The sequence below is a fragment of the Tursiops truncatus genome, chromosome 3 (genome assembly GCF_011762595.2).
Source record: "Tursiops truncatus isolate mTurTru1 chromosome 3, mTurTru1.mat.Y, whole genome shotgun sequence".
NCBI classification, from domain to species: Eukaryota; Metazoa; Chordata; class Mammalia; order Artiodactyla; family Delphinidae; genus Tursiops; species Tursiops truncatus.
Window position 1 is genome coordinate 152,208,786 of NC_047036.1, and position 19,792 is coordinate 152,228,577.

Genomic DNA, 19,792 nt, shown 5'->3' on the forward strand with positions numbered 1-19,792 from the left:
CAGGTATACCTCTATCCTACAATCACGCTTTATAGCAATGGTCTGTTTACCCATCTTTCTTTCAGATCAGATTGTGTATTCCTCAAGAATAGGGACTATGCCACTTCTATTTTTGGGCCCCGGTGTGTAGCATAACAACCTTGTACACAGTAGGTGCTCAGTAAGTATGTGTCTGAACAGATTAGTGGACTGATGGCTCCCTGGAACATCCAAAGGAGGTCAATGTCCTTTTACTAAGGCCCTTTTTTCCCCATTTTGTTTGTTTTTGGCCATGCCACGCGGCTTGTGGGATCTTAGTTCCCTGACCAGGAACTGAACCTGGGACCCTGGCAGTGCAAGTGCCGAGTCCTAACCACTGGACCACCAGGGAATTCCCTCTAAGGTTCTTATGATTGAGTCTGAATCACTGGACAGAGCTGCCTTAGCCATGGGGCCTTGAAGTTAAGAAAGCAAATGTGCCTTGTGGGCCACAGACTCTAAGAGCTACTATTTGCGCCAGATACTGTATACAGCATATTATTTCTAACAATCCCCCAAATCCTGCAAAATAGGTGCTGCCACCCCCACATTGCAGTGGAGGAGGTCGAGGCTCAGAGTGCTTCACTGCTTTGCCCAAGGATCAGCTAGGACTCAGTCTGTGTACACAGCTCATGCTCTCTCACTGCACTGCTCTGCCTGTGGATTTCTGGAAGCACCCTGTAATATAGACTATTTTCCCAGGGTAAGGAAGAGACAGGCCTGCAAGGTCCCAGAATTGGAGCCAGAAGAGTCAGAGCCCTGGGTTGGCCATCAGCAGTAGGAGTGCCCCAGGGCTAGGCCAAGGGAGGCAGGAGGAAGGGTGGGGCAAGGAGCAGGGGTGGGCCAACAGTCCTACTCAGCCTTGAAGCAGTTACAGAAGACAGACCAACCATTGCCCTTCTGCTTCCCATAAGAATGTGGGAGTAAAATCTTTGAGGGGGGGGATGAAACAGGAGGGAAAGGGGCAGGGCACAGCCTTTGAAAGAATGACATAGCCCAAGGACATGACATAAACTGATTAGAATCAAATGGGTCCAAGATGGCACACTAGTTAACTTCCACTAGACCTTGAGCCTCTGTATATGCTTACTGTAACACATCAGCAAGCTAAATGACACACCCACAGGCACCATAACAGTTCCAAGATGGACCAAAAGGATCAAAAAGTGGGCTCTGGCCCAATTCCTGGAAATCCCCGCCCCTTCCCAGAAGAGCTGGAACACTCCTCCCACTCATTAGCCTATGAAATTACCCACCCCTATAAAAACTGACAACCCCCATACTCTGGGGCCTTTCTCACCTTCTGAGATGGGAGAAGGTGAGGGAGGTTCCACGGGGAAGGAATCATTATCAAGGTGCTTAGAGGACTTTCCTGGCAGTCCTGTGCTTAAGACCCGAGCTTCCACTACAGGGGGCATGGGTTCAATCCCTAGTAAGGGAATTAAGATCCCACATGCCACCAGGCATGGCCAAATATCACACACATGTGATTTACAATATAAAAAGATAAATCTATCTTCTCCAAAAAATTGTATCTTTCATATATATATTAATATAAACTTTCTCAGTACTTAAGAGTTACTTCTAGGAATCTATCTTAAGGACAGAACTCCTGACTCAAACAGATTTGTGTGCAAGGATGCTTATTACAGCCTAGTCTATAACAGTTAAAAACTAGAAATGCCTAAATATCCAGGAATAGGGGAATGATAAACTATGCGAGAGCTGTACAATTAGACACTATATGGCCACTGAAAAGTTTTCTGAAGAATTTTAACTGGGGAAGTGATCATGGTATACTGTTAAAAAATAAACACACAAAAATATATAGAATGTGGACCTCGTTTTGTTATTTATATATATTATTTATATATAGAAATATCACGGGACTTCCCTAGTGGTCCAGTAGCTAAGACTCCGCACTCCCAATGCAGGGGGCCTGGGTTCGAATCCTGGTCAGGGAACTAGATCCCACATGCCACAACTAAGAGTTCACATGCTGCAATTAAAGACCCTGCATGCCACAACTAAAGATCTCGCATGCTGCAACTAAGACTCAGCGAAGCCAAATACATAAAAAAATATTAAAAAAAAAAAAGAACATCAAGAAAAAATGTACTGCAGTGTTAAAGTTTAGGTTGCCAGGAATTTTATACATTTCTAAATTTTTCCAAGTTTTTAAATAATAAACACATATTTCTTTTATAATTGAACAAACTATGGAAAAAACATAAACACATTAATTTCTATCCCAAAGGTACCCTTTGCAAAGTTTCCCAAAACTCTTTTAAGTTCAAGCTGTCAGGGAGTTTGCTCTTTGCGCCACTCACCTGTGAGTGCTAGTGAGCTGCTGAGAGCTGGGCGGTGGGAGGAGGGGCCCGCTGCAGTGCCCGCTGCAATGCCCACTACAGGGGTGGCTGCAACCCGAGAATGGTGGAGGCATCTTCAGGAGCGGCATGCTAGTGGAGGGAAGGTGGGGGCTCTGACATGGCCCTGGGGTGTGGGGGGCAGCAGCCATGGCAATAGGGCATTCTGAAACCTGGGCAGGGAAAGGTGCTGCCGGGGTGGTGGGCAGCAGGTGCGGGTGGGGTGGTGAGCCAAAGGATCCGGGGTGAGATGGGATCAGCAGCGCTGGCTGGGGGTGGTGGCCGGTGGGGCTGTTAGGTGGAGCAGTGAGGTCTGAGTGCCGGTGGTGCTCCGAGATGGGGAAAACCTCACCTGTGGGCGGACGGGGGAGAGAGGTGTCAGTGGGAGCCCAGATCTTGGGAAGGAAGCCCAATGACTCGTTGCTGCAGCATCCTGCTTACTGTGACCATAGGGAACATGCCTGGGAACAGCCTTTCAGCATGGTGGACTTGTGAGCTTTCGGAAAAGCCCAGCAGTAGCTTGGGCTGGAGAGATTTCTCTTTAGGCAGCAGCTAGACAGGCTGAAGTCCAGGCCTGAGAGAGAAGGCACCAGGAATGCCAGCCCCATGCAAGGCCACAACACCTCTGCTGGCATAAACAGGGGATACATGTTCTGTCTCTCAGTGCCTCTTTAGGACCTGCCTGTCAACAGGCATTCCTCAGGCCCAGAGCAGGATCTACAGAAGCCAGTGGAGCAGCAGGTTGAGGCTCTGCCTCTGGGCCATGTGGACTGAGGCAGCCAGGGTATGCCAGACTCCCGGGTGGCCCCAGATTTCAGAGGACAAGTGGGAAAAGGCTTTGATGACTCTCTCTGGCTTATGCACCAAAATAACTGGAATTATGCATTACTCAACTCACAATTCTGGGGGCAGCACCCCTTTGAAGAATTCAGGTCCTCCATTTAGAAGCAGACAGTAATTCATATTTACACAGTACATCAAAAACCCAAGATTTTTTCTTTGGGTCACTAAGTGTTATCTCAGAGTCTAGAAAAGGCTTACATAGCTGCAAAACTGGCTAATAATCAAGGCAGCTCACACTGCCTATCTCTTGTGGATGGAAGTGCAGTGCTTTTATAAAAGCACCCATGCCCTAGATGGAGAAAAGGAGGCACCCAGGCCCTCTGTGCTGCTGCAGGAGTCAGGTGATCTGATTCCTAATTCCCTAAAGGCCCTTTCAGACTTCACTTTCTGTTCAGCCAGTGCTTACCAGGTCCCCTCTTGGATCCAATGGGAACAGCTATCAGAGCCAGTCCTGGGGAAAGGATTCCCACCAAGACAGTCAAGGGCTAGATTCCCTGCTTGGCTTCCACCAGAACAGCTCCACTTTTACTTATTGGGTTGGCCAAAAGAGTTTGTTCAGGTTTTTCCATAAGATGTTATGGAAAAACCCAAACGAACTTTTCGGCCAGCTCAATATTTTAATAACCGATCTTCTGATTGTTTGAACAAGCAGTTAGGAAAACAGAGCTCTCTCCACTTATGGGGCCTGGCTGTCTTCCGAGCTTGAAGACTCACCAGGGATGGAAGGAGGACTCCCGAGAGAGCTGCCTGGCATGGCCCCACTGGAGTGCGGGGAGTTCCAGAGGCCCGAGAGCTTATGTGCTGACAGGAACGAGCTGGGATCCCAGTCCCCTGAGTTCCCATGGCAGGAGGACGACGAGGATGAGGACGATGAAGAGGAGGACGAAGAGGAATGAGAGTCACCCCCACAAGACTGCGATTCGCAGGATGTGTGTGACAAGGAGATCTGGGGAAGGGGGAAGAAAAAGGCTCATGGTAAAAGGGGAAACATCAGAGCTAACCCTCTGCTGCCTCAGCTTCCCCAGGGACACCTCCTCCTCCAGGCCCCCATGCCATGGCCAAAGCACAGTTCCCACAACTAAAGGCTCAAGGGCAAATGCGGGCCAGGCCTTTGCCAAGAGGGGCTGTGGTGCTCCCAGTGAAGTATGTGGATATGATGAGAGAGATTCTGGTAATGGCAGAGACTGCCTGTTAACTGTGGGCCTTTGGGGAGTCCTGAGAGCTGGCAAGGAGAGGAACAGTCTTTAAATTAGGAGTCCTGAAGCTGAACTGATTCTGGGTAAAAGGGGAATAAGAAACAAGGAGTCGGACCTCTGGGATTCAGGAGATAGCACTTGGACAGCTTCTAGGCATCTTGGAAGCCTTCTAATGGAGGCACATTGCAGACCCTCAAACTGACCTTTGCCCTCCATATCATATTGGTTGGCTTTTGAGCTGCCAGAGAGCTGAAGGCAGCACAGTCACAGGGAAGGGTCAGGATCTCAATCTACCAGTACATCTGAGCCGGCCCTCACACTGTGCACTGTCCTCAGGGGCTGGTGGGCTGCCTGAAACCTCTCTTTTCTTCCCCCAAATGTGAACCCAAGCTGCTAATGCTGTGTGGATGCAGCCCAGCAGCCTCTTGGCACTTGGGCATAGGTGCTGCCTGAGGAGAGCCACCTGAGAGGACAAGGCAGCAACGGCTCAGCAGCCTGACTTCTTTGGGCAGGCAGCGCTCCTGCATTCAGGGACCCCTTCTCAGCGGTTACCTACCGCCACTGCATGTTCTCGACCTGTCTGCCTTTCATCTTCCTCCATGCTCTTTCGGCAACTCTGGCAGACCCATAGAGGCATCTCGCCTAGGAGATTCTTGACGAGCTTTGGCATGAAGTCAGGGGGCAGCTTCTCACCCTGCAACACCAGTCCATTTTGGGAAGGGCCTTCTTCCCAGCCTTTGCGTTCCCGGTGACACAGCAGGCAGCAAGTCTGCACAGACTGGCTGGAGGTGGGGGGAACCTGTCCAACAGACAGAAACAGGGTTTCCCAGAAGGGGAAGGGCTCTGCTTAGAAATAATATTAACAATACTAATGACATCACTTATTACGTGCCAGGCACTGGGTTAGGCACTTTATTTACCAAATTTTAGTCCTTGTAACAGCTCTGCAAACTAGGTGTTATCATTCTTCTCTTTTTTTTAAAAGAAGAAACAAATTTCAAGAAGTTAAATAAGTTGCCCAAGGTTATAGAGTTAGTGAGTGGTTGAACTAGGATTTGAACCCTAGTGAGGCTGACTCCAAAGCTCATGCTCAAATGCCCTAATGCCCCGATGTCCCCAAATCTTGAAGGTTAATGAGAAGATGGCCCTTCCTTCTCTGGCATGTCTGGGAGACGCCACAAACCTTGGGAGTCTGTGAAGTCTACAGACCAATCCCCACCTGAAAGAAAAAATGTTTCAGTTAATGCAGTTTGGGGGAACATGTGGGTTTCCTGAAGAGCTGCACAATTCCATTAGGATCACAGCAGCATTTTGGAGGAGCCAGTCAAAGAGTTATCAACTCAGTTGAAAACTGAGTTGGAGGGTAAGGCAAATCCTGGTGCTTCTGAGAGGCAGTGAGGTATGGTGAAAAAAACCCTGGGCTTCGGGGGTCAGACTGACACACATTCTAATCCTTCCCTGACCACAAATTAGCTGGGTGACCTTGAGCAAGTTATTGAACTTCCTGAGCTCTGACTTCCTACCTACCTTGCAGAGTTGTGAGGGTTCGTGCCTAGATAGGGAAAGTGCCTAGCCCTGTGTGTGCCGATAGCATGGTCCCAGTACACTGTAATTATTATTTGGATTTTGTTTTTCCCTTCTAGGACAAACTTTACCTAGAAATGTAAGTCTACAGGTTTTCTGTCACATTGAGGGGTACTGACTGGGAGACTGATTGTGTCTAATGACCCCAATTAATGGCTTTCTTATATCCTGCAACTTTGTACTATAGTCCTTTCTCACTCTGACAGTCACGTCACTTTCTTCAGCCAACGGGATGTTAGCAAACATGCTGCCAGCATAAGCTTGAAAAGTGTGTATGCATTTCTACTTGCCTCCTTGCATGGCTGGGCTTGCTCGCTCTCGCACCCGTCATGCCATGTAAGCATGACCAGGCTAGCTGCTGGAGGGATGTGAGAGACATGTGGGGAAAACTGAGTCTTCCCAGCTGATTGGCCAGCAGATCAGATACACGAGTGAGCACAGCTGAGATCAGCCAAGTAGGCCGCGATCAGCAGAAACACCCAGTCAACCCAGAGACTCATGACAAATAATAAATAGTATTGTTTTAACCCACTAAGTTTTGGGGTGGTTTGTTACACACAGTAGTTAACTGATATACCTTCCAAACTTACCCACCACTAGGTAACAGGTATTTGCAGAGGCCTAAGCAAAGGAATTAATAAGAGTATTATTTTCATCCTACCAATAAAATAAATGGCATCATGTTTTTCGAATAAAACCACCTTCTCACAATAAGTTGGCATCAGGGTATCCTTAAATCTGTAATGTTACAATTACACTGACCTGGGTCCCTGGTTTCTAGAAAAAGAAAGGAATCAAACAGTAGTACCAGAAGCATACTGAAACATTTACAGAAGTACAAGGACCTTGGAAAAGAGTACCAGAGAGAGAGAGAAAGAAAGGAATCTTACATATGGAACTCATGTGAGATGCTGCCTAAACAGTCCGTGCCAAGGGGACATTTCAGTGAGCAAGTCGGCTGCTTAATGGCAGTTGCAAAAGAATATAGGCTTCTAGAACCCACTGGTGATGAGTATCTCATGGAAAGAGTGGAAGGCTGATGGAGAAGGATGGTGTTCAGATAAGTTATGGCAAGAAAAGCCTTTCTGAGATGTGTACCCAGGAAACTTTCCATAGCTACAAAATGCCACAGTAACTCCAGAAGGAGGAGATGAGGTCAATGCCCAAGTCCCTTTCCCTGTGAGAAATAGAAAAGTAACCATATTTTTAAGGCAAACACCAGGACATGTAATTTTACAATGGAGTTTCATTTCATTTCAGTGTTAGGTTCTATAGTTATTACATAAGATGAAAATCTTGTATGAGTAAAATTATTCTCGAAATTTTTTATATGGCCTGTAAGGTACAGTATATATGGTTTTGTAGGTACAACCAAGAATTCAAATGTATAATGTAAATGACAAGGTGTAATAAGTGATTTTTTCTGTTTTCTTTTAAAAGTGAAAACAGAATTCTTATAAATTAAATATGTAATCAATGTGACTGTACTTAGTGCCAAAGTACTTGTGGGAGGTGCTGGGCTGTAGCAGAAACAACACTCACTTTGGCATTAATCCTGGGCCTCCATCACTTACCAGCTGTATAATGCTGGGCAAGTTCTACTTATTCTACGTCTCTCCATCTATAAAATGGGATTAAGTCCTGACTTGCAGAGTTGGCTGTGAGCATTGTGATAAAGCACCTAGTGCCAGGCATATATGTTGCTCAACATATGGCACTAATTATGAACATGATGGGGGCAATGGGAAACAGTATTTAAAATCAGGATTACGATTGAAAATATAGAATATACAATCACTGTATTTTAAGAGAATGCAAGAGTCTCTCACATGCAATGAACTGAAGGTGATTTTTAGGCATCTTAATCTGTCCTCACTCCATGAAGTCATTCCTTAAGTTCCCCAAATACTCCCTGTACTCTTATGTCATGCCTTTGCTAAAGGGGATCCTCTGCCTAAAACCCCCTTCCTCCCCACATTTACCACTAAGTAGAAGGGCAAGGCTTAAATAAGGCCCAGCTTAGATCCAATCTCACCCAAGCTTTCCTAGAGACTCCCTCTTATAATTCACCTCTCCTTCCCATATCCCCACAGCACATTGTGCCTTTGTTACAACATCTGTGCCTTCCACTTAACTTATTTATCTGTCCCTTCTACTAGATTGTGCTCTTAGAAGGCAAGTACCAGATCTGATTCTTGTCTGGATCCCTCACAGTACAGCACAGGGCACAGGCTCAGCTGGGCACATAGTGGCTAAATCAGATTTGTTAAGTGTCCCCATGGCAATACAGCTGGCAGGCAGTTTGGTGAGACATTGCTTGAAATTACTGTTTCCCACAGAAAAAGGCCATCTCCCCACCCTGGACCTCCACCCAAATGGTTACAATCTCAAGTGTGGAAGAGTGGAAGATTGCATTCTTTGGGGATTACAATGAGATTCCACATTCATGGAAATAACATGACTTTCCCTAGAGCCAAAATGGTACACATGATAAATAAGAATAGCCATCAATGGAAGTGAATTTACAGGGCAGGCTCTTTCTGGTTAAAGGAAGAAACACAGGGCCTGGAAAGCTAATTAAGTACAATCTGAAGCAGGGATATACCACCTACATTGCATAAGGTTGCCCAGAGGATTAAGTGACATTAGAGATGCAAAGCACTTAGCTCAAGGGATCCATACAGGAGGTATTCAATCTATCATCTATGCCCCTTGGCTGGTCTGTTCTTAATAAGTCTACACTGGAAACTAGCTTATCCACTGTCTTGAGTTTGGTATACTAGATTCTTTCTTTCTAGGCCCAGGTAGTTCCGGGGGCCACCCTCAGAGCTGTCTTAACTCTAATCTTTGGTGCCTGCCCCTGGGTAAAACTCCCAGTGGAGCCTGGGGACTTTTCCCTCTGACATTTTCATCTCTACTTTAATTGCCAGAGGGTTGTTTGAATTCCAATCCCTGGAGATATTATATACAGTTAATACTACCAGATTTTTCAAATTTTTGCTTTGGCAGAGAAAAGCTCTTGGTTCACAGTTCCCTTTGACTGCAATCTCCTGCCATTTTCCAAATTCCTGGCAATCATGACTTCTTATCCTCTGTAGTCAATTCAGGCTTTCAACTAGCTGTTCTCAAGCTGTACTTTTCAGCACCTGGCACAGTATTCCCACATGAATAACATAATCAATAAATGTTTATCGAATGAATGAAAATTCCAACCATGTTTCTTCATCATAAAGGCTGATGGAACTGATTCTTAAATCCAGAAACCCTGGGCAACAGCTAACTATTACTTCTTACCTCAGTTTAAATTCAGAGCCTCTCCAGATTCCAGTCTAGCCTTAGGTAAAACATGGAGGAGAAAAAGGAAAGGTTCTAGTGGTTCTCTAGATTTGGGATCTGCTCAAAAAAGCTCCAAGATAATTCTGCTTCATTCTCTGAGCAAACCCCAAATCTCTGGACAGTGTGGGGTTACTCACACAGGGGATCAGTGTTGTAGCACGCACAACCCCAGAGCAGTCAATGAGCCAGGGGAACCCTAGACTGTGGCCACTCTCAGCCCAGGAGGCTGGCATGTGCAGCCATTAAAACCAGTGCCTGCTCCCTCGCCTGGCCAGGCCCAAGACTTTTCTTCTTTGTCTGAGAAGCATTATGCTAAGACATTCTAGTTTTCCTGTGAAAAAAGAGATAAAATCGAAGAAAGGGGAAGACAGTTTTTTCATGGAACACCATTTTTACTTCAAAGAATGACTGACAAACTATGGTTATTCAAACCTGGGTTACTGGCAGACATTTTCTCAAAAAATGACCAAAACGAGCGTGTCACTTCAAGGAAAACAACTCTGTATTTATGGTCAATGATAAAATTCAAGTTTTAGGAGAAAATTAGAATTTTGGAAAAGTTGTATCCACAACAATGAGCTTGACAGCTTCCCAATACTTAAAGACTTTATGATGAAATTGATGGTGATATTAACAAATGTTATCTTTTGATATTATAAAATGAAACAGGAAAACATTTGGAAGATCTACATAACTCAGTGAACCTACTTTCCAAATGATCAAAGCATAATGTTACAGAATCATGCACTGGTATAAAGTCCACTCAAAGTGTCAGGTGAACCAACAGATTTTTTTTTTTTTTTGGAACCAACAGATTTTAATGTAAATGAGTATAAAGACTTTATTGATATGGTCTCAGATTCCATATTGCAAAGAAGAATACCAACAATCGTCTGGACAGGCTATCAAAATACTTTTCTCTTTCCAACTATGTATCTGTGTGAGGTTGAATTTTTTTTTTTAACATACTTCAATCAAAATGTATTGCAACAGACTGAATACAGAAGCATATATGAGAATCTAACTTCTTTCTATTAAGGTAGACATAAATTTGCAAAAGTGAAAACAAGACCATTTTTCTAATTTGTTTGGAAAATTATTATTTTTAATTTAGAAGTTGTTATTTATGTTAATGTGATAGGTTTAATATTGTTATTCTGCAATGAATTAGTAACTAAATATTTTTAAACTTTCTCAGTTTTAATACTTAATTTGGTAAATATCAACAGTTTAACCAACAAAAGCTCTTTCGGGTCCTCAAAATGTAAAAGGGTCCCAAGACCAAACCCTTTCAGAACTGCTGATGTAAAGCATCTAACAGTGCCTGTCACCCAGTGAGTACACTATAAGCAATAGTGATTATTAACAACCATATAGCAGTTCATGGCATATCTGGATAGCTCTTTGGGGGCATGAGTAAACTTTCCACTTCAGACTTTCTGGCCACAACTTGGGAATTATGTGTCACTAGGCCAGATGGCTGTCAAGGACTGCTCTTGAAGCTGGATCTAATTTCCAGAACCAAACCTGCTCTCATTCCTTTCATGGATTCTTTTTACTCCCAAGAGTTTGTGTATGTTTGAGACGATTCCCCCAAGACACATGCTGTATCTAACCAGCAGCCCTGCAATAGTTTCCAAATTCTATTCTGAAATGGCCCAGTAGAGCACTCTACTCTCAAGTCACCCAACTCCAAAAGCCTCCTTGTCACTGAGGCAGGGAGAGGACAACAGTTAAAATTCCCTTCCAAAAGCAGAGAAAATGATTAATCCCCAGCCTAGAAAAACTTATCAGCCCAGTCATTACCACTCACTCTTCCGTTCACCCATTCATTCCCTCATTCAACAAACATTCTCAGGGCCCCTACCTGGTGCCAACCATTGTGCTAGGTGCTGTGAACCATAGAGTTCCTGCCTTAAGAACACATGCATAAACCAGGCAGGTTCATGCACGGGGTTGTCAATGCTCCCAAACTCCCAGGATGCCTCATATTCATTTTGGAGAATCAGGCAGGAACACATTAAAATAACATACAATTATAATAAACAAAATAATACATAAATTAAAAACTGATTAGGACATTGGGCTTCTCTACTTAATATAAGCTTATTATGTGCCTTCTCACATACCTATCCAGTTTGAGGATCTCTTTCCTTTACCTCCTCTTTCCTTAGTCTCTCTTTGATCTCTAGGCTCCTTTCTGGTGGAGCTCGCTACCAGGGCACCCTTTGGCCCCTGGCATTTATAACTTGGCCCCAGCTGACCTCTCCATACTCCATTTCCACGCTTAACACCTGAGAGCCATAGGTTCTATTCATACTGTTCCTCAGATACACCTTGCCCCTTCAAACCCCAGCACCTCAGCTTTACTCCTCAGGAAATTCCTACTTATCCCCTAAAATCTTGGTCAAAGGTCGTTGAAGCTTTTGCTGGACCAGGCTGAGTAGAATTATTTCAGTATAGCACCTATCACATTGTGCCATAGACATATCTTCTGCCTACTCCAAATCCTGGTAGAATGGGAGCTCTTTGGGGGCAGGGAGTAGACTGCGGCCATTTAAGTGTATCCAGGAACTAGGCTTGGCTTGGGTCTGGCACATAGTAGGCATTCACTGAATAAATGAACGAATCCTTAAAGCCCATCTGGCTCATGTCTCAGCTGCTCTACACAAAGGATAGAAACTAAAACACAGCCAAACCAGCCCCTTTCCCGACATACCATGTTGAAAAGGCATGGCTGCGTCACTCCAGGCCACTAATGGGTAAGAATCTCAGACCATTCTACTGCTGGCCATCAGAGGTGTAGTTAATTCTTAGGGAGCTGATACAACCTCAGTGCCCTGGAGCTTTCACCCGAACTCCCACTCAGGCTGTTGGCTCAGGTCCTTCCAAGAGGTAGGACAATAGTTTCACAACATAAAGCCATTTTGTGGAGAATTCTCTTCGGTTGTACAAGCTGAGTCAAGGATAGGGCAGTGAGTCTTTCTGACCCCAGGGGCCCTCTACCCGCCAAGGCTAGTTCATCTGTCAAACCTGCCTCCTGGGTGTAATCAGCCACAGGAAGGCCTAAGCTGCTTCTTATTTACCTGGAACCTTGGGCAAACCTTATTACCGACTACTCTGTAATGGCAACACAGAGTTCTCATGGGTGGAAGAGTATGAACTTTGGAGACAGACTGTTGTGAGTTCAAATCCCAGTTCTGCCATTTTCAGTATGATCTTGGATTATTACTGAATTTCTTTGAGCCTCAATTTCCTCATTTATGAAATGAGAATAAAACCATACTTCACAGAGTGGTGAGGACAGAAGGAAATAAATTATATAAAGTACCTGGCCTGGGCCTGGCACACAGTAGGTGCTCAATACCCGTTAGTTTCTTTCCTCTTCTGTCCTGGAAGAAATGACAGGGAAACTTACTAAGTGAGACTTGCCCAATCCAAAGTTATTACTTGAAGCACAGGACAGAAGACTAGACAGGTGACCTTCAAGGTCTCTTTGACCCCCGCCACCCCCCCCCACCCAGCCCACATTCTCTGGCTGCAACTTCCTAATAAGAACCTTCAATATTTCCGGGCCCTTCTTTCTGCCTTAGTTTCCCTATATCTATTCACTTCAGAATGGAGGGGGAAACCACAAAGGGATCTGGATAGCTAAGAGCCTTGGGTAGGAAATAAAGGACAGGTGGCCTATAGGACTGTACCATGTTCATCCACCTAGAGTCTGAAGGATGAGGGTGGGAACATGGGCACAGAACTGAAGGGTGCAAACACTGGGCCTTTCCCGGGACACAAGCATGCCTCTCCTCAGTCCTTCTCTGCTCTGCATATTCTGCCACGAAGAACCATTAACCACTCCTTCCCACAATATCCATTCCCCTTCTCCAATACATAAGCACTCACATCTTCACTCACACTGTTCCCTCTACCTCTTCCTTTTTAGGCTCAATTTGGGTGTTACATTCTCCTAAGTCCACAGGCAAAATAAACTGTGCTTTGCTCTGGGATGCCCTAACACTTTTTTACATGTCTCTTGTAGAGAGCTTATCACGTGTATCATGATTATTAAAATCTGTCTTCTCCACAGAAGACAGCTTTTCAAGGGCAGGGCCTGTGTCTCATGAATCAGTGCATCCCAATCATTCAGTAGAGGTGGCAGCACGTGTTTCCATACACGAAGAAAGATTAGCAGTTGGAGAATTATGGGCAACAACTGGAGAACTAGGAAAAGTTTGTTTTTTTAAAAAAACTAAGGCTGTTTCTTCTCCTGCTTATGGAAAAGCTCTCTTCTCCCCCAGGAAGCCCCATTCTTTAAAGAATAGCCTAGGCCTCCGCAAAGATCCCCATGGCACCCTCAGTTCAGCAATTCCCAGACCCAGCCACACATCAGAATCACCTGGGGCAATTTAATAACAATAGATGCTGGGCTTCAGACCTAAAGACTCTAGGTCTGGGATACGGTCCAGCAAAGCACAAGGGATCTGATTATTAGTTAGGCTGGGGTGAGGGAGAGGTAGAGGTAGAATCAAGCAATCACAGCTGCCTCTCCCACTGAGAATTACTTCCATGCTATCAGAGAGAATTTAATGAAGCACATCACATTCACTTTCCTACTTAAAACCTTTCATTGATTCCTCATTGCCTACAGGATAAAGCCCAAACCTTTTGGTTTTCAAGAACCTGCTAAACTCTCCAGCCAGACCTCTCACCACTCTCCATAAGCTGGGCAGTTCTGGCCTCTGGGTCTTTGTCTATGCTGTTTGCTTTGGTTAGACACTTTCTCTCACCTTCTCTGGAGGACCTTCTACTTGACCTTGAAGCCTCAGCTCTGAGAAGCTTTTTCTAGGCTATCACGTCTGTGCATCCTCAGAACAAAGCATCTATAATAATCACAGCTACCACTTGTGCTCAGTGCTTGACATGCAGTACTTGCTGAACCCTAGTGTGAGCCCAGCATCACTGTCATTTTATACATAAAAAAAACCTAAAAGGCTGAAATACTTCTAAAAGCATGTACTAGGATCTAGGATTTGACTCAACTCAGAGGAAGCAATGCTCTTCTAGCCTAACTGCAATTATTATATGTATGTTCTTTAGACCATGAGCCCCTGTGGGCAGGGACCATGTCTGATTCACTTCTGCATTCCCAGCTAGCCCAGGGCCTGGCACAGATCAGGTGTCCATTAGTGTTGGTAGAATAAATGAACGCCAGGTCAGGTGAGAGGAAGGCTGGGCATGGTGTGTGTGCAATGTGCCTGAATGAATGACTGCCAGCCTGGCCTAGCAGTGCGGGCAGATAAGAAAAAAGTGCTAGAAACCTAACATCTCTTTTATTATAATTTAGTTTAACAGCCATTCATTGAACACATAAGGACCATGCGTAATAAATACACCAGAAATGAATTAAAACATAGCCCATGCTCTCAAAAATTCTAGGTTTAGTAAGTAAAGGTGTTAGGACCTTAATAGTACATCTGATATCATTTATTAAGCTTATAGCTCTGGGACATTTTAAGGAAATTTTATATTTTAATTATTATTATTATTTTTTTTTGCGCTGTACCGCATGGCATGTGGGATCTTAGTTCCCTGACCGGGAATTGAACCCATGCTCCCTGCATTGGAAGCTCGGAATCTTAACTGCTGGACCAACCAGGGAAGTCCGGAAATTTAAAATTTTAAAATCTTAGTAGGTAAGTCTTCATCTTCAAAAGACTTTTGGCATTTCTACATAGTGAATCTCTACTGGCTTACAAAGAACCAGAGGAGACAAGGATCTCTCCTCAGTACCATTTCTTCCTACCTGCAATGAAAATGGCTGGGTGGGCAGTGATTTTAAGGGGGAAGTCCCAGGGTATAGGGATTATCTCATTCATCTGTGTGCCCCGAATAAAGGCCTTGGCACAGAGATCGTTAATACTTGCTGAGTGGATTAAACATAATGAGATGATTTTAATAAAGATACTGGCTGATCATCTGCTCCAGTCCCATGAGGGAGCAGGTTTAACTCTGAGCAGTGGGGGAGCCAGGTCTCTAGAGTTTCTTTAAACTAGGCTGGGCAAAGTCCCAGGTGATGCTGTAGAGATGAGAAATGGGAAGGGCAGGATGAGCTCAACCCCCGCCAAATGCCAGTTTACAGTCTAGCAAGTCTCCTGGGGGTTTACTGAGTGTGCACCTGGACTACAAGCTGAGTGGTCCAAGAGAACTAGAGACAGCCAGCAGAGCTGGCAGGTGAGAACACTCAGGCTTTGGATGGCCAAATGGCTCCCTGCCACACGTCACGTCCAATTCTAGCTCTGGCGTGAGGAGCACTAGGTGCTATGTGGGTTGCTCCACATTCTCTGGTGAAGCTCTAGAAGAGGCTTAAAGAAGAGAAGAAACATGCCCACAGCAACAAAGCTAAGAGAATGAGCAGGAAGCTCACCCCAAGTCTGCAACATTAAATACTATGTCTCACTGCCTCCTCCAGCTGCTTTGTAAGTTGGGTGTTTTTTTTTTTTCTTTGCTAAGAAGGCTGTAACTGTTTTAGTCTTCTTGTGAAATAAATGAGGATTTGGGTTTTTAGTGAATGTATCAATGTAGTTTAGTGGCCTAATCAATTAGAAGTAAGGACTTTTGGGATTCCAATTAAGCTCAAAGTCCTGCATTTAAATGTGTACAGGTTATGAAAATGAGCAAAGGAAACTGGATGCAACCAGTGGCCTATAAGCCTTAACTCAGAGGAAGTAATGATCTTCTAAGCCTTACCGCAAACTACTATAAACCAAACTCATTTACTCATTTGGTCTCTAGACCAAATAAGCCCCTTGTGAGGAGGGACCACGGCTGATTCACTTCTGCATTTCCAGCTGGTCCAGGGCCTGGCACAGATCAGGTGTCCTTCATATGATAAAGAGGGCAGACACTTCTCAGAGACTGCAGATTACTGCCTCCTGGAAATGTGGGCCCAGGAGCACCAGATTTTAAGAGATGGCACAAATCCAGTTTTGCAGGAAACCTTTGATTTTTAAAAATACTGGCTCAAATCAAAACAAAAACAGAAACAAAACTACATGTGACTTGAGGCATTTAAACCTGTACTGAAAGTACAGGTACTGAAACCTGGACTGAAAGTGATCTCATTTGCCATCTTTGGCTTCGGTTTGGCATATGACACTGAATTTCACCTTACTTACCCACTCTAAGTATTTAAGATAGGGTTCTAAGTGGTGGTGGGAGCCAGTGATCCTCACCAAAGGTATGCCTGTGGGTAGAGCAATGACTGATCCCAATTCTTTCAGCAGGTGCTTTTCACCAAGGCACAAAGGCCTGCTTCTGGCACACAGAACCCCCTTCCCCAACAAAAATGGGGCACAATCAGAGGAGTTTGTCAGTTTGTTTCACCTATTGTGGCTAGAGTAAAAATATGCCTTGTTAAATACCCCACAGTACACAGAGTGTCCTGTTTTTGGTGGTAGTGGGGGCACCTATAGTAGGAGTTATTTGGGCAAATATTTAGTTTCTCTGAGTTTCTGTTTCTTCATCTGAAAAACGGGGTTAATAGTATTTATATCCTTCAGTTCATTCATTAAAATTTGTTAACCACCAGGCATAGGGGTACAATGGTGACTGACTTGGTTCCTGCACTCTCAGAGTTTACATAGCAAAAGCAGACCAATAATTACACCAATAGCTAACTCATCACATTTGTGCTAAATGCTGAGAGAACACGGGTGGTGGGAAGGTATGTAAAGTGCCTAGTATGAATAAATGAATGAATTGGCAGGTCAAGCAGTGCAGTAGGTAGGAACCTACATGTTAAAGTTGTGTCCTATATAAAAACTAAATGGTTAAGCCATCAACCAAACTTTCTGGCCATGAATACTATAGGCTGGTTAAGTGGCAGGGAACCCTGAATGGGAAAGAGAGAAGACAACAGCTTCCTGGTTCTCTCCTCCCCCACTATCACCTTCTGGAGAACAGCACTCCCAGGGGGCCCAGAGAAGGGAAAGAGAAAGCTAGAGGAGAAAGCAGCTTCAGGGTGGGATGTCAGACCAGGCAAGGGTGGGGTCCAACCTGAGGAGTCAAATCCTTTGGAACCAGTCTCAGCCCAGGGTAGGGGTGGGGATGAAGGTGGGGCTTCTGACACTCAATAAGTGGTGACATCTTCATTAATTAAAAATCTGATTGTGATCTGAGACACAAAGGAGACCAGTATCAAAACTGGGTTACAATAAGTACAGCTTCTCAACGGATTCATTCTCTCTCATTCACCTAGTTATTCCTACTCTGTGTCAGCAAGGCCCAGGGCTAGGTGTGGAGGACCAGAGATAGATGGCATGATCTGTGCCCTGGTGGAGTTCAAAGTTCGGGGGGGGGGGGGCACAGACACATCAACAGACTATCTCATTGTAGAATGGGGAGTGCTACCAGAGGGGAGCACAGGGGGCTGTGGGACAGAGGGGGCACCTCACGCAACTGGGGAGGTTAGGGAAGGCTTTCTGGGAATGGTACCCCAAACAGCATCCCCACTCACATGCACAATTCCAGAGATTCTACTAGAAGGCTGTCAAGAGCCATGCCTTCTGGCTGCACCAGCCTCCCAGAGTCCCCTGCTGCCCGATGCAGTGTCTGCAGAGCCAAACGCATCTTCTGCCACGCCTCATCCTCATCCGGCGCTGCATCCGACCCTCCAAGACTCCTGCAGGAGCCTGCCTTCCTTGGCAGGCTCATCCAAAAAACCAACTCAAAACTCTTTTGTCAGAGCAAGCTTAGGGCGAGCCACCCAGCCCCAGGTGCCATAACCCTCCCAGAGCAACTGTGGCTCATGCCACCCCAGCTTCGCAGTGAACACCGGCAGGGTACCTCCTATTATCTCCTTTGCTCAAATGAAAGTGACCTTCTCCCAGGTGGCAAACTGGAAGCTTTGGAGAGTCCTTCTACTGCTCACTCTCAGCAACATTCGCCAAACCCAGGGATTTGAGGGTCTGGGTGGGCCGCCTTGTAGGTCGGGGGTATACAGGGGAGAAAGAGCAGGCTTTGCTGGGTTTCCACCTCGGTGCAGGAGACCCACCAAACAGTTTTCTGGGCAGCCTGGCTGTCTGCTGCAACTGCTCCGCTGGGCAAGGAGAGGAGGGAGGCCCCGGGAGACATATGCTGGGGGCACAGCTGCTGAGGGGGCAGCGAGGGGAAGGGGTGGAGCCGCTCCCGGGGGGAGAGAAAAGAGGCTGCAGCCTTCCAGGCCCCAGCGCCCCGAGGTGGCCTATGGGTGGGTGGGGAAGCAGGTGGGCCCAGGGGAGGTAAAGGGCACAGACCTAAGCTGTAGCCTCAAGATTGGTGCGCGGTCCCAGTGTGGGTGTGCGACCAGAACGTTTCCCGGAGGCGGCGGGAGAGGGCAGGAAGCCTGGTCTCAGGAGAACCGGACGTGCCGTGCCTCGGCTTTGGACCAAAGGATCCAGACTCCACTCCCGCCTTGGGGGAGAAAGCCTCAGCCCTGGCCCAGGGGGTAAGCCTCTGGCCCCAGCCGGGGGAGGATGGTCCATCCCCAAACCCGTCCCGGCCCCGCTCCGGGGAGGTAAAAGAGCCCGAGCAGCCAGACTTGCCTCGCTCGCTCCTACCTGGGGACCGGGAGCCAGATTGGGGTCGTCCTCCTCCCTGGGGCCGTCGCGGTAGGGCTCCGCCGGCGCCTCCGGGGGCCCTGCACCCGCTCCTGCTTCCAGGCTCGGCGGCGGCGGGGGCTCCGGCGCCTGGGGCTTCTGCGGCCCCGCGGCCCGCGCCCGCTCGCGCCGGCCCGCGCCGCCACTCGGCCTGCTCCGCCTCCGAGTCATGCTGCTACTCGCGCCGCTCCCTCGCTTCACTCGCGCCGCCGCCTCCGCCTCCGCCGCCGCAGCCGCCGCTCCCCTCGCAGGACAACAGCCAATATGGCGGCGCCCGGCTCCCCCTCTGTCGCTGCCAGCAGGTCAGAGGGCACGCGGAGTCCGCGCCGCCGCACTAGCCCCCGAGGCTGCCTGCGCCATTTTGAGTAAGGTCACCACCCGGAGTTCCGCGGAAGAGTGAACCTGGTGAGGAAACGCCCTCCCCATCCTAGGATCCAAGGGATGAGACCTGCGCGAGGGGAGGGTGTGCGCTGTAGTAATCGTGCTGCACGGCCCTGGGCGCTTAATAACTGTTAAATGGATGCGTGAATTCGTAATTTCTGTAGTGCTACGCTACTTTCACAGCCATGACCTGACTCCTTGTACCTACACTGAGTGGCAGGTACAGTAGTTCCCATTTTGCAGCGGAGAAAACCGAGGCTGCAAAAGGCGAAATGGTTGCTCAACATCAGCCAGCCAGAACTCATGGGCTCGTGGACAGCCTGAGCTGAAAGGGACAAAGGGATTGTCTAGATTCGTATTTTCAGTGTATGGTACACGGGGGGTCTAGCGTTTGGTGCTTGGGACAGCGAGACTCACCGTCTCAGTCTGGTGGGGA

The 19,792-nt window shown here is 46.7% G+C and overlaps 1 protein-coding gene and 1 non-coding gene across 20 annotated transcripts in view; both read right to left on the reverse strand.

Annotated features, from left to right (window-relative positions):
* FAM193B (family with sequence similarity 193 member B) overlaps window positions 1-19,252 on the reverse strand; it is a 31,546-nt gene extending 12,294 nt beyond the window's left edge. For 3 of the 19 annotated variants that reach the window (XR_012330996.1, XM_033853639.2, XM_073802846.1), the window contains exons 1-4: window positions 18,937-19,252; window positions 4,980-5,222; window positions 3,942-4,173; window positions 2,349-2,736 (exon numbers count right to left, since the gene is read on the reverse strand). Coding sequence is in view for 17 of the 19 variants with exons in the window: in XM_033853639.2 (XP_033709530.1) it covers window positions 2,349-2,736; window positions 3,942-4,173; window positions 4,980-5,222; window positions 18,937-19,146 (1,073 nt within the window). In the remaining 2 variants the exon portion in view is untranslated. Of the gene's footprint in view, window positions 1-2,348; window positions 2,737-3,941; window positions 4,174-4,979; window positions 5,223-12,674; window positions 12,736-17,395; window positions 17,514-17,855 lie in introns of those variants that run through there. The other 16 variants (XM_033853637.2, XM_033853638.2, XM_073802849.1 and 13 more) reach the window with 15 other exon arrangements.
* Window positions 298-370, reverse strand: TRNAA-UGC (transfer RNA alanine (anticodon UGC)). The gene has a single exon. It is a non-coding gene; the product is annotated as a tRNA-Ala (tRNA).
* Window positions 19,253-19,792: the final 540 nt, after the last annotated feature.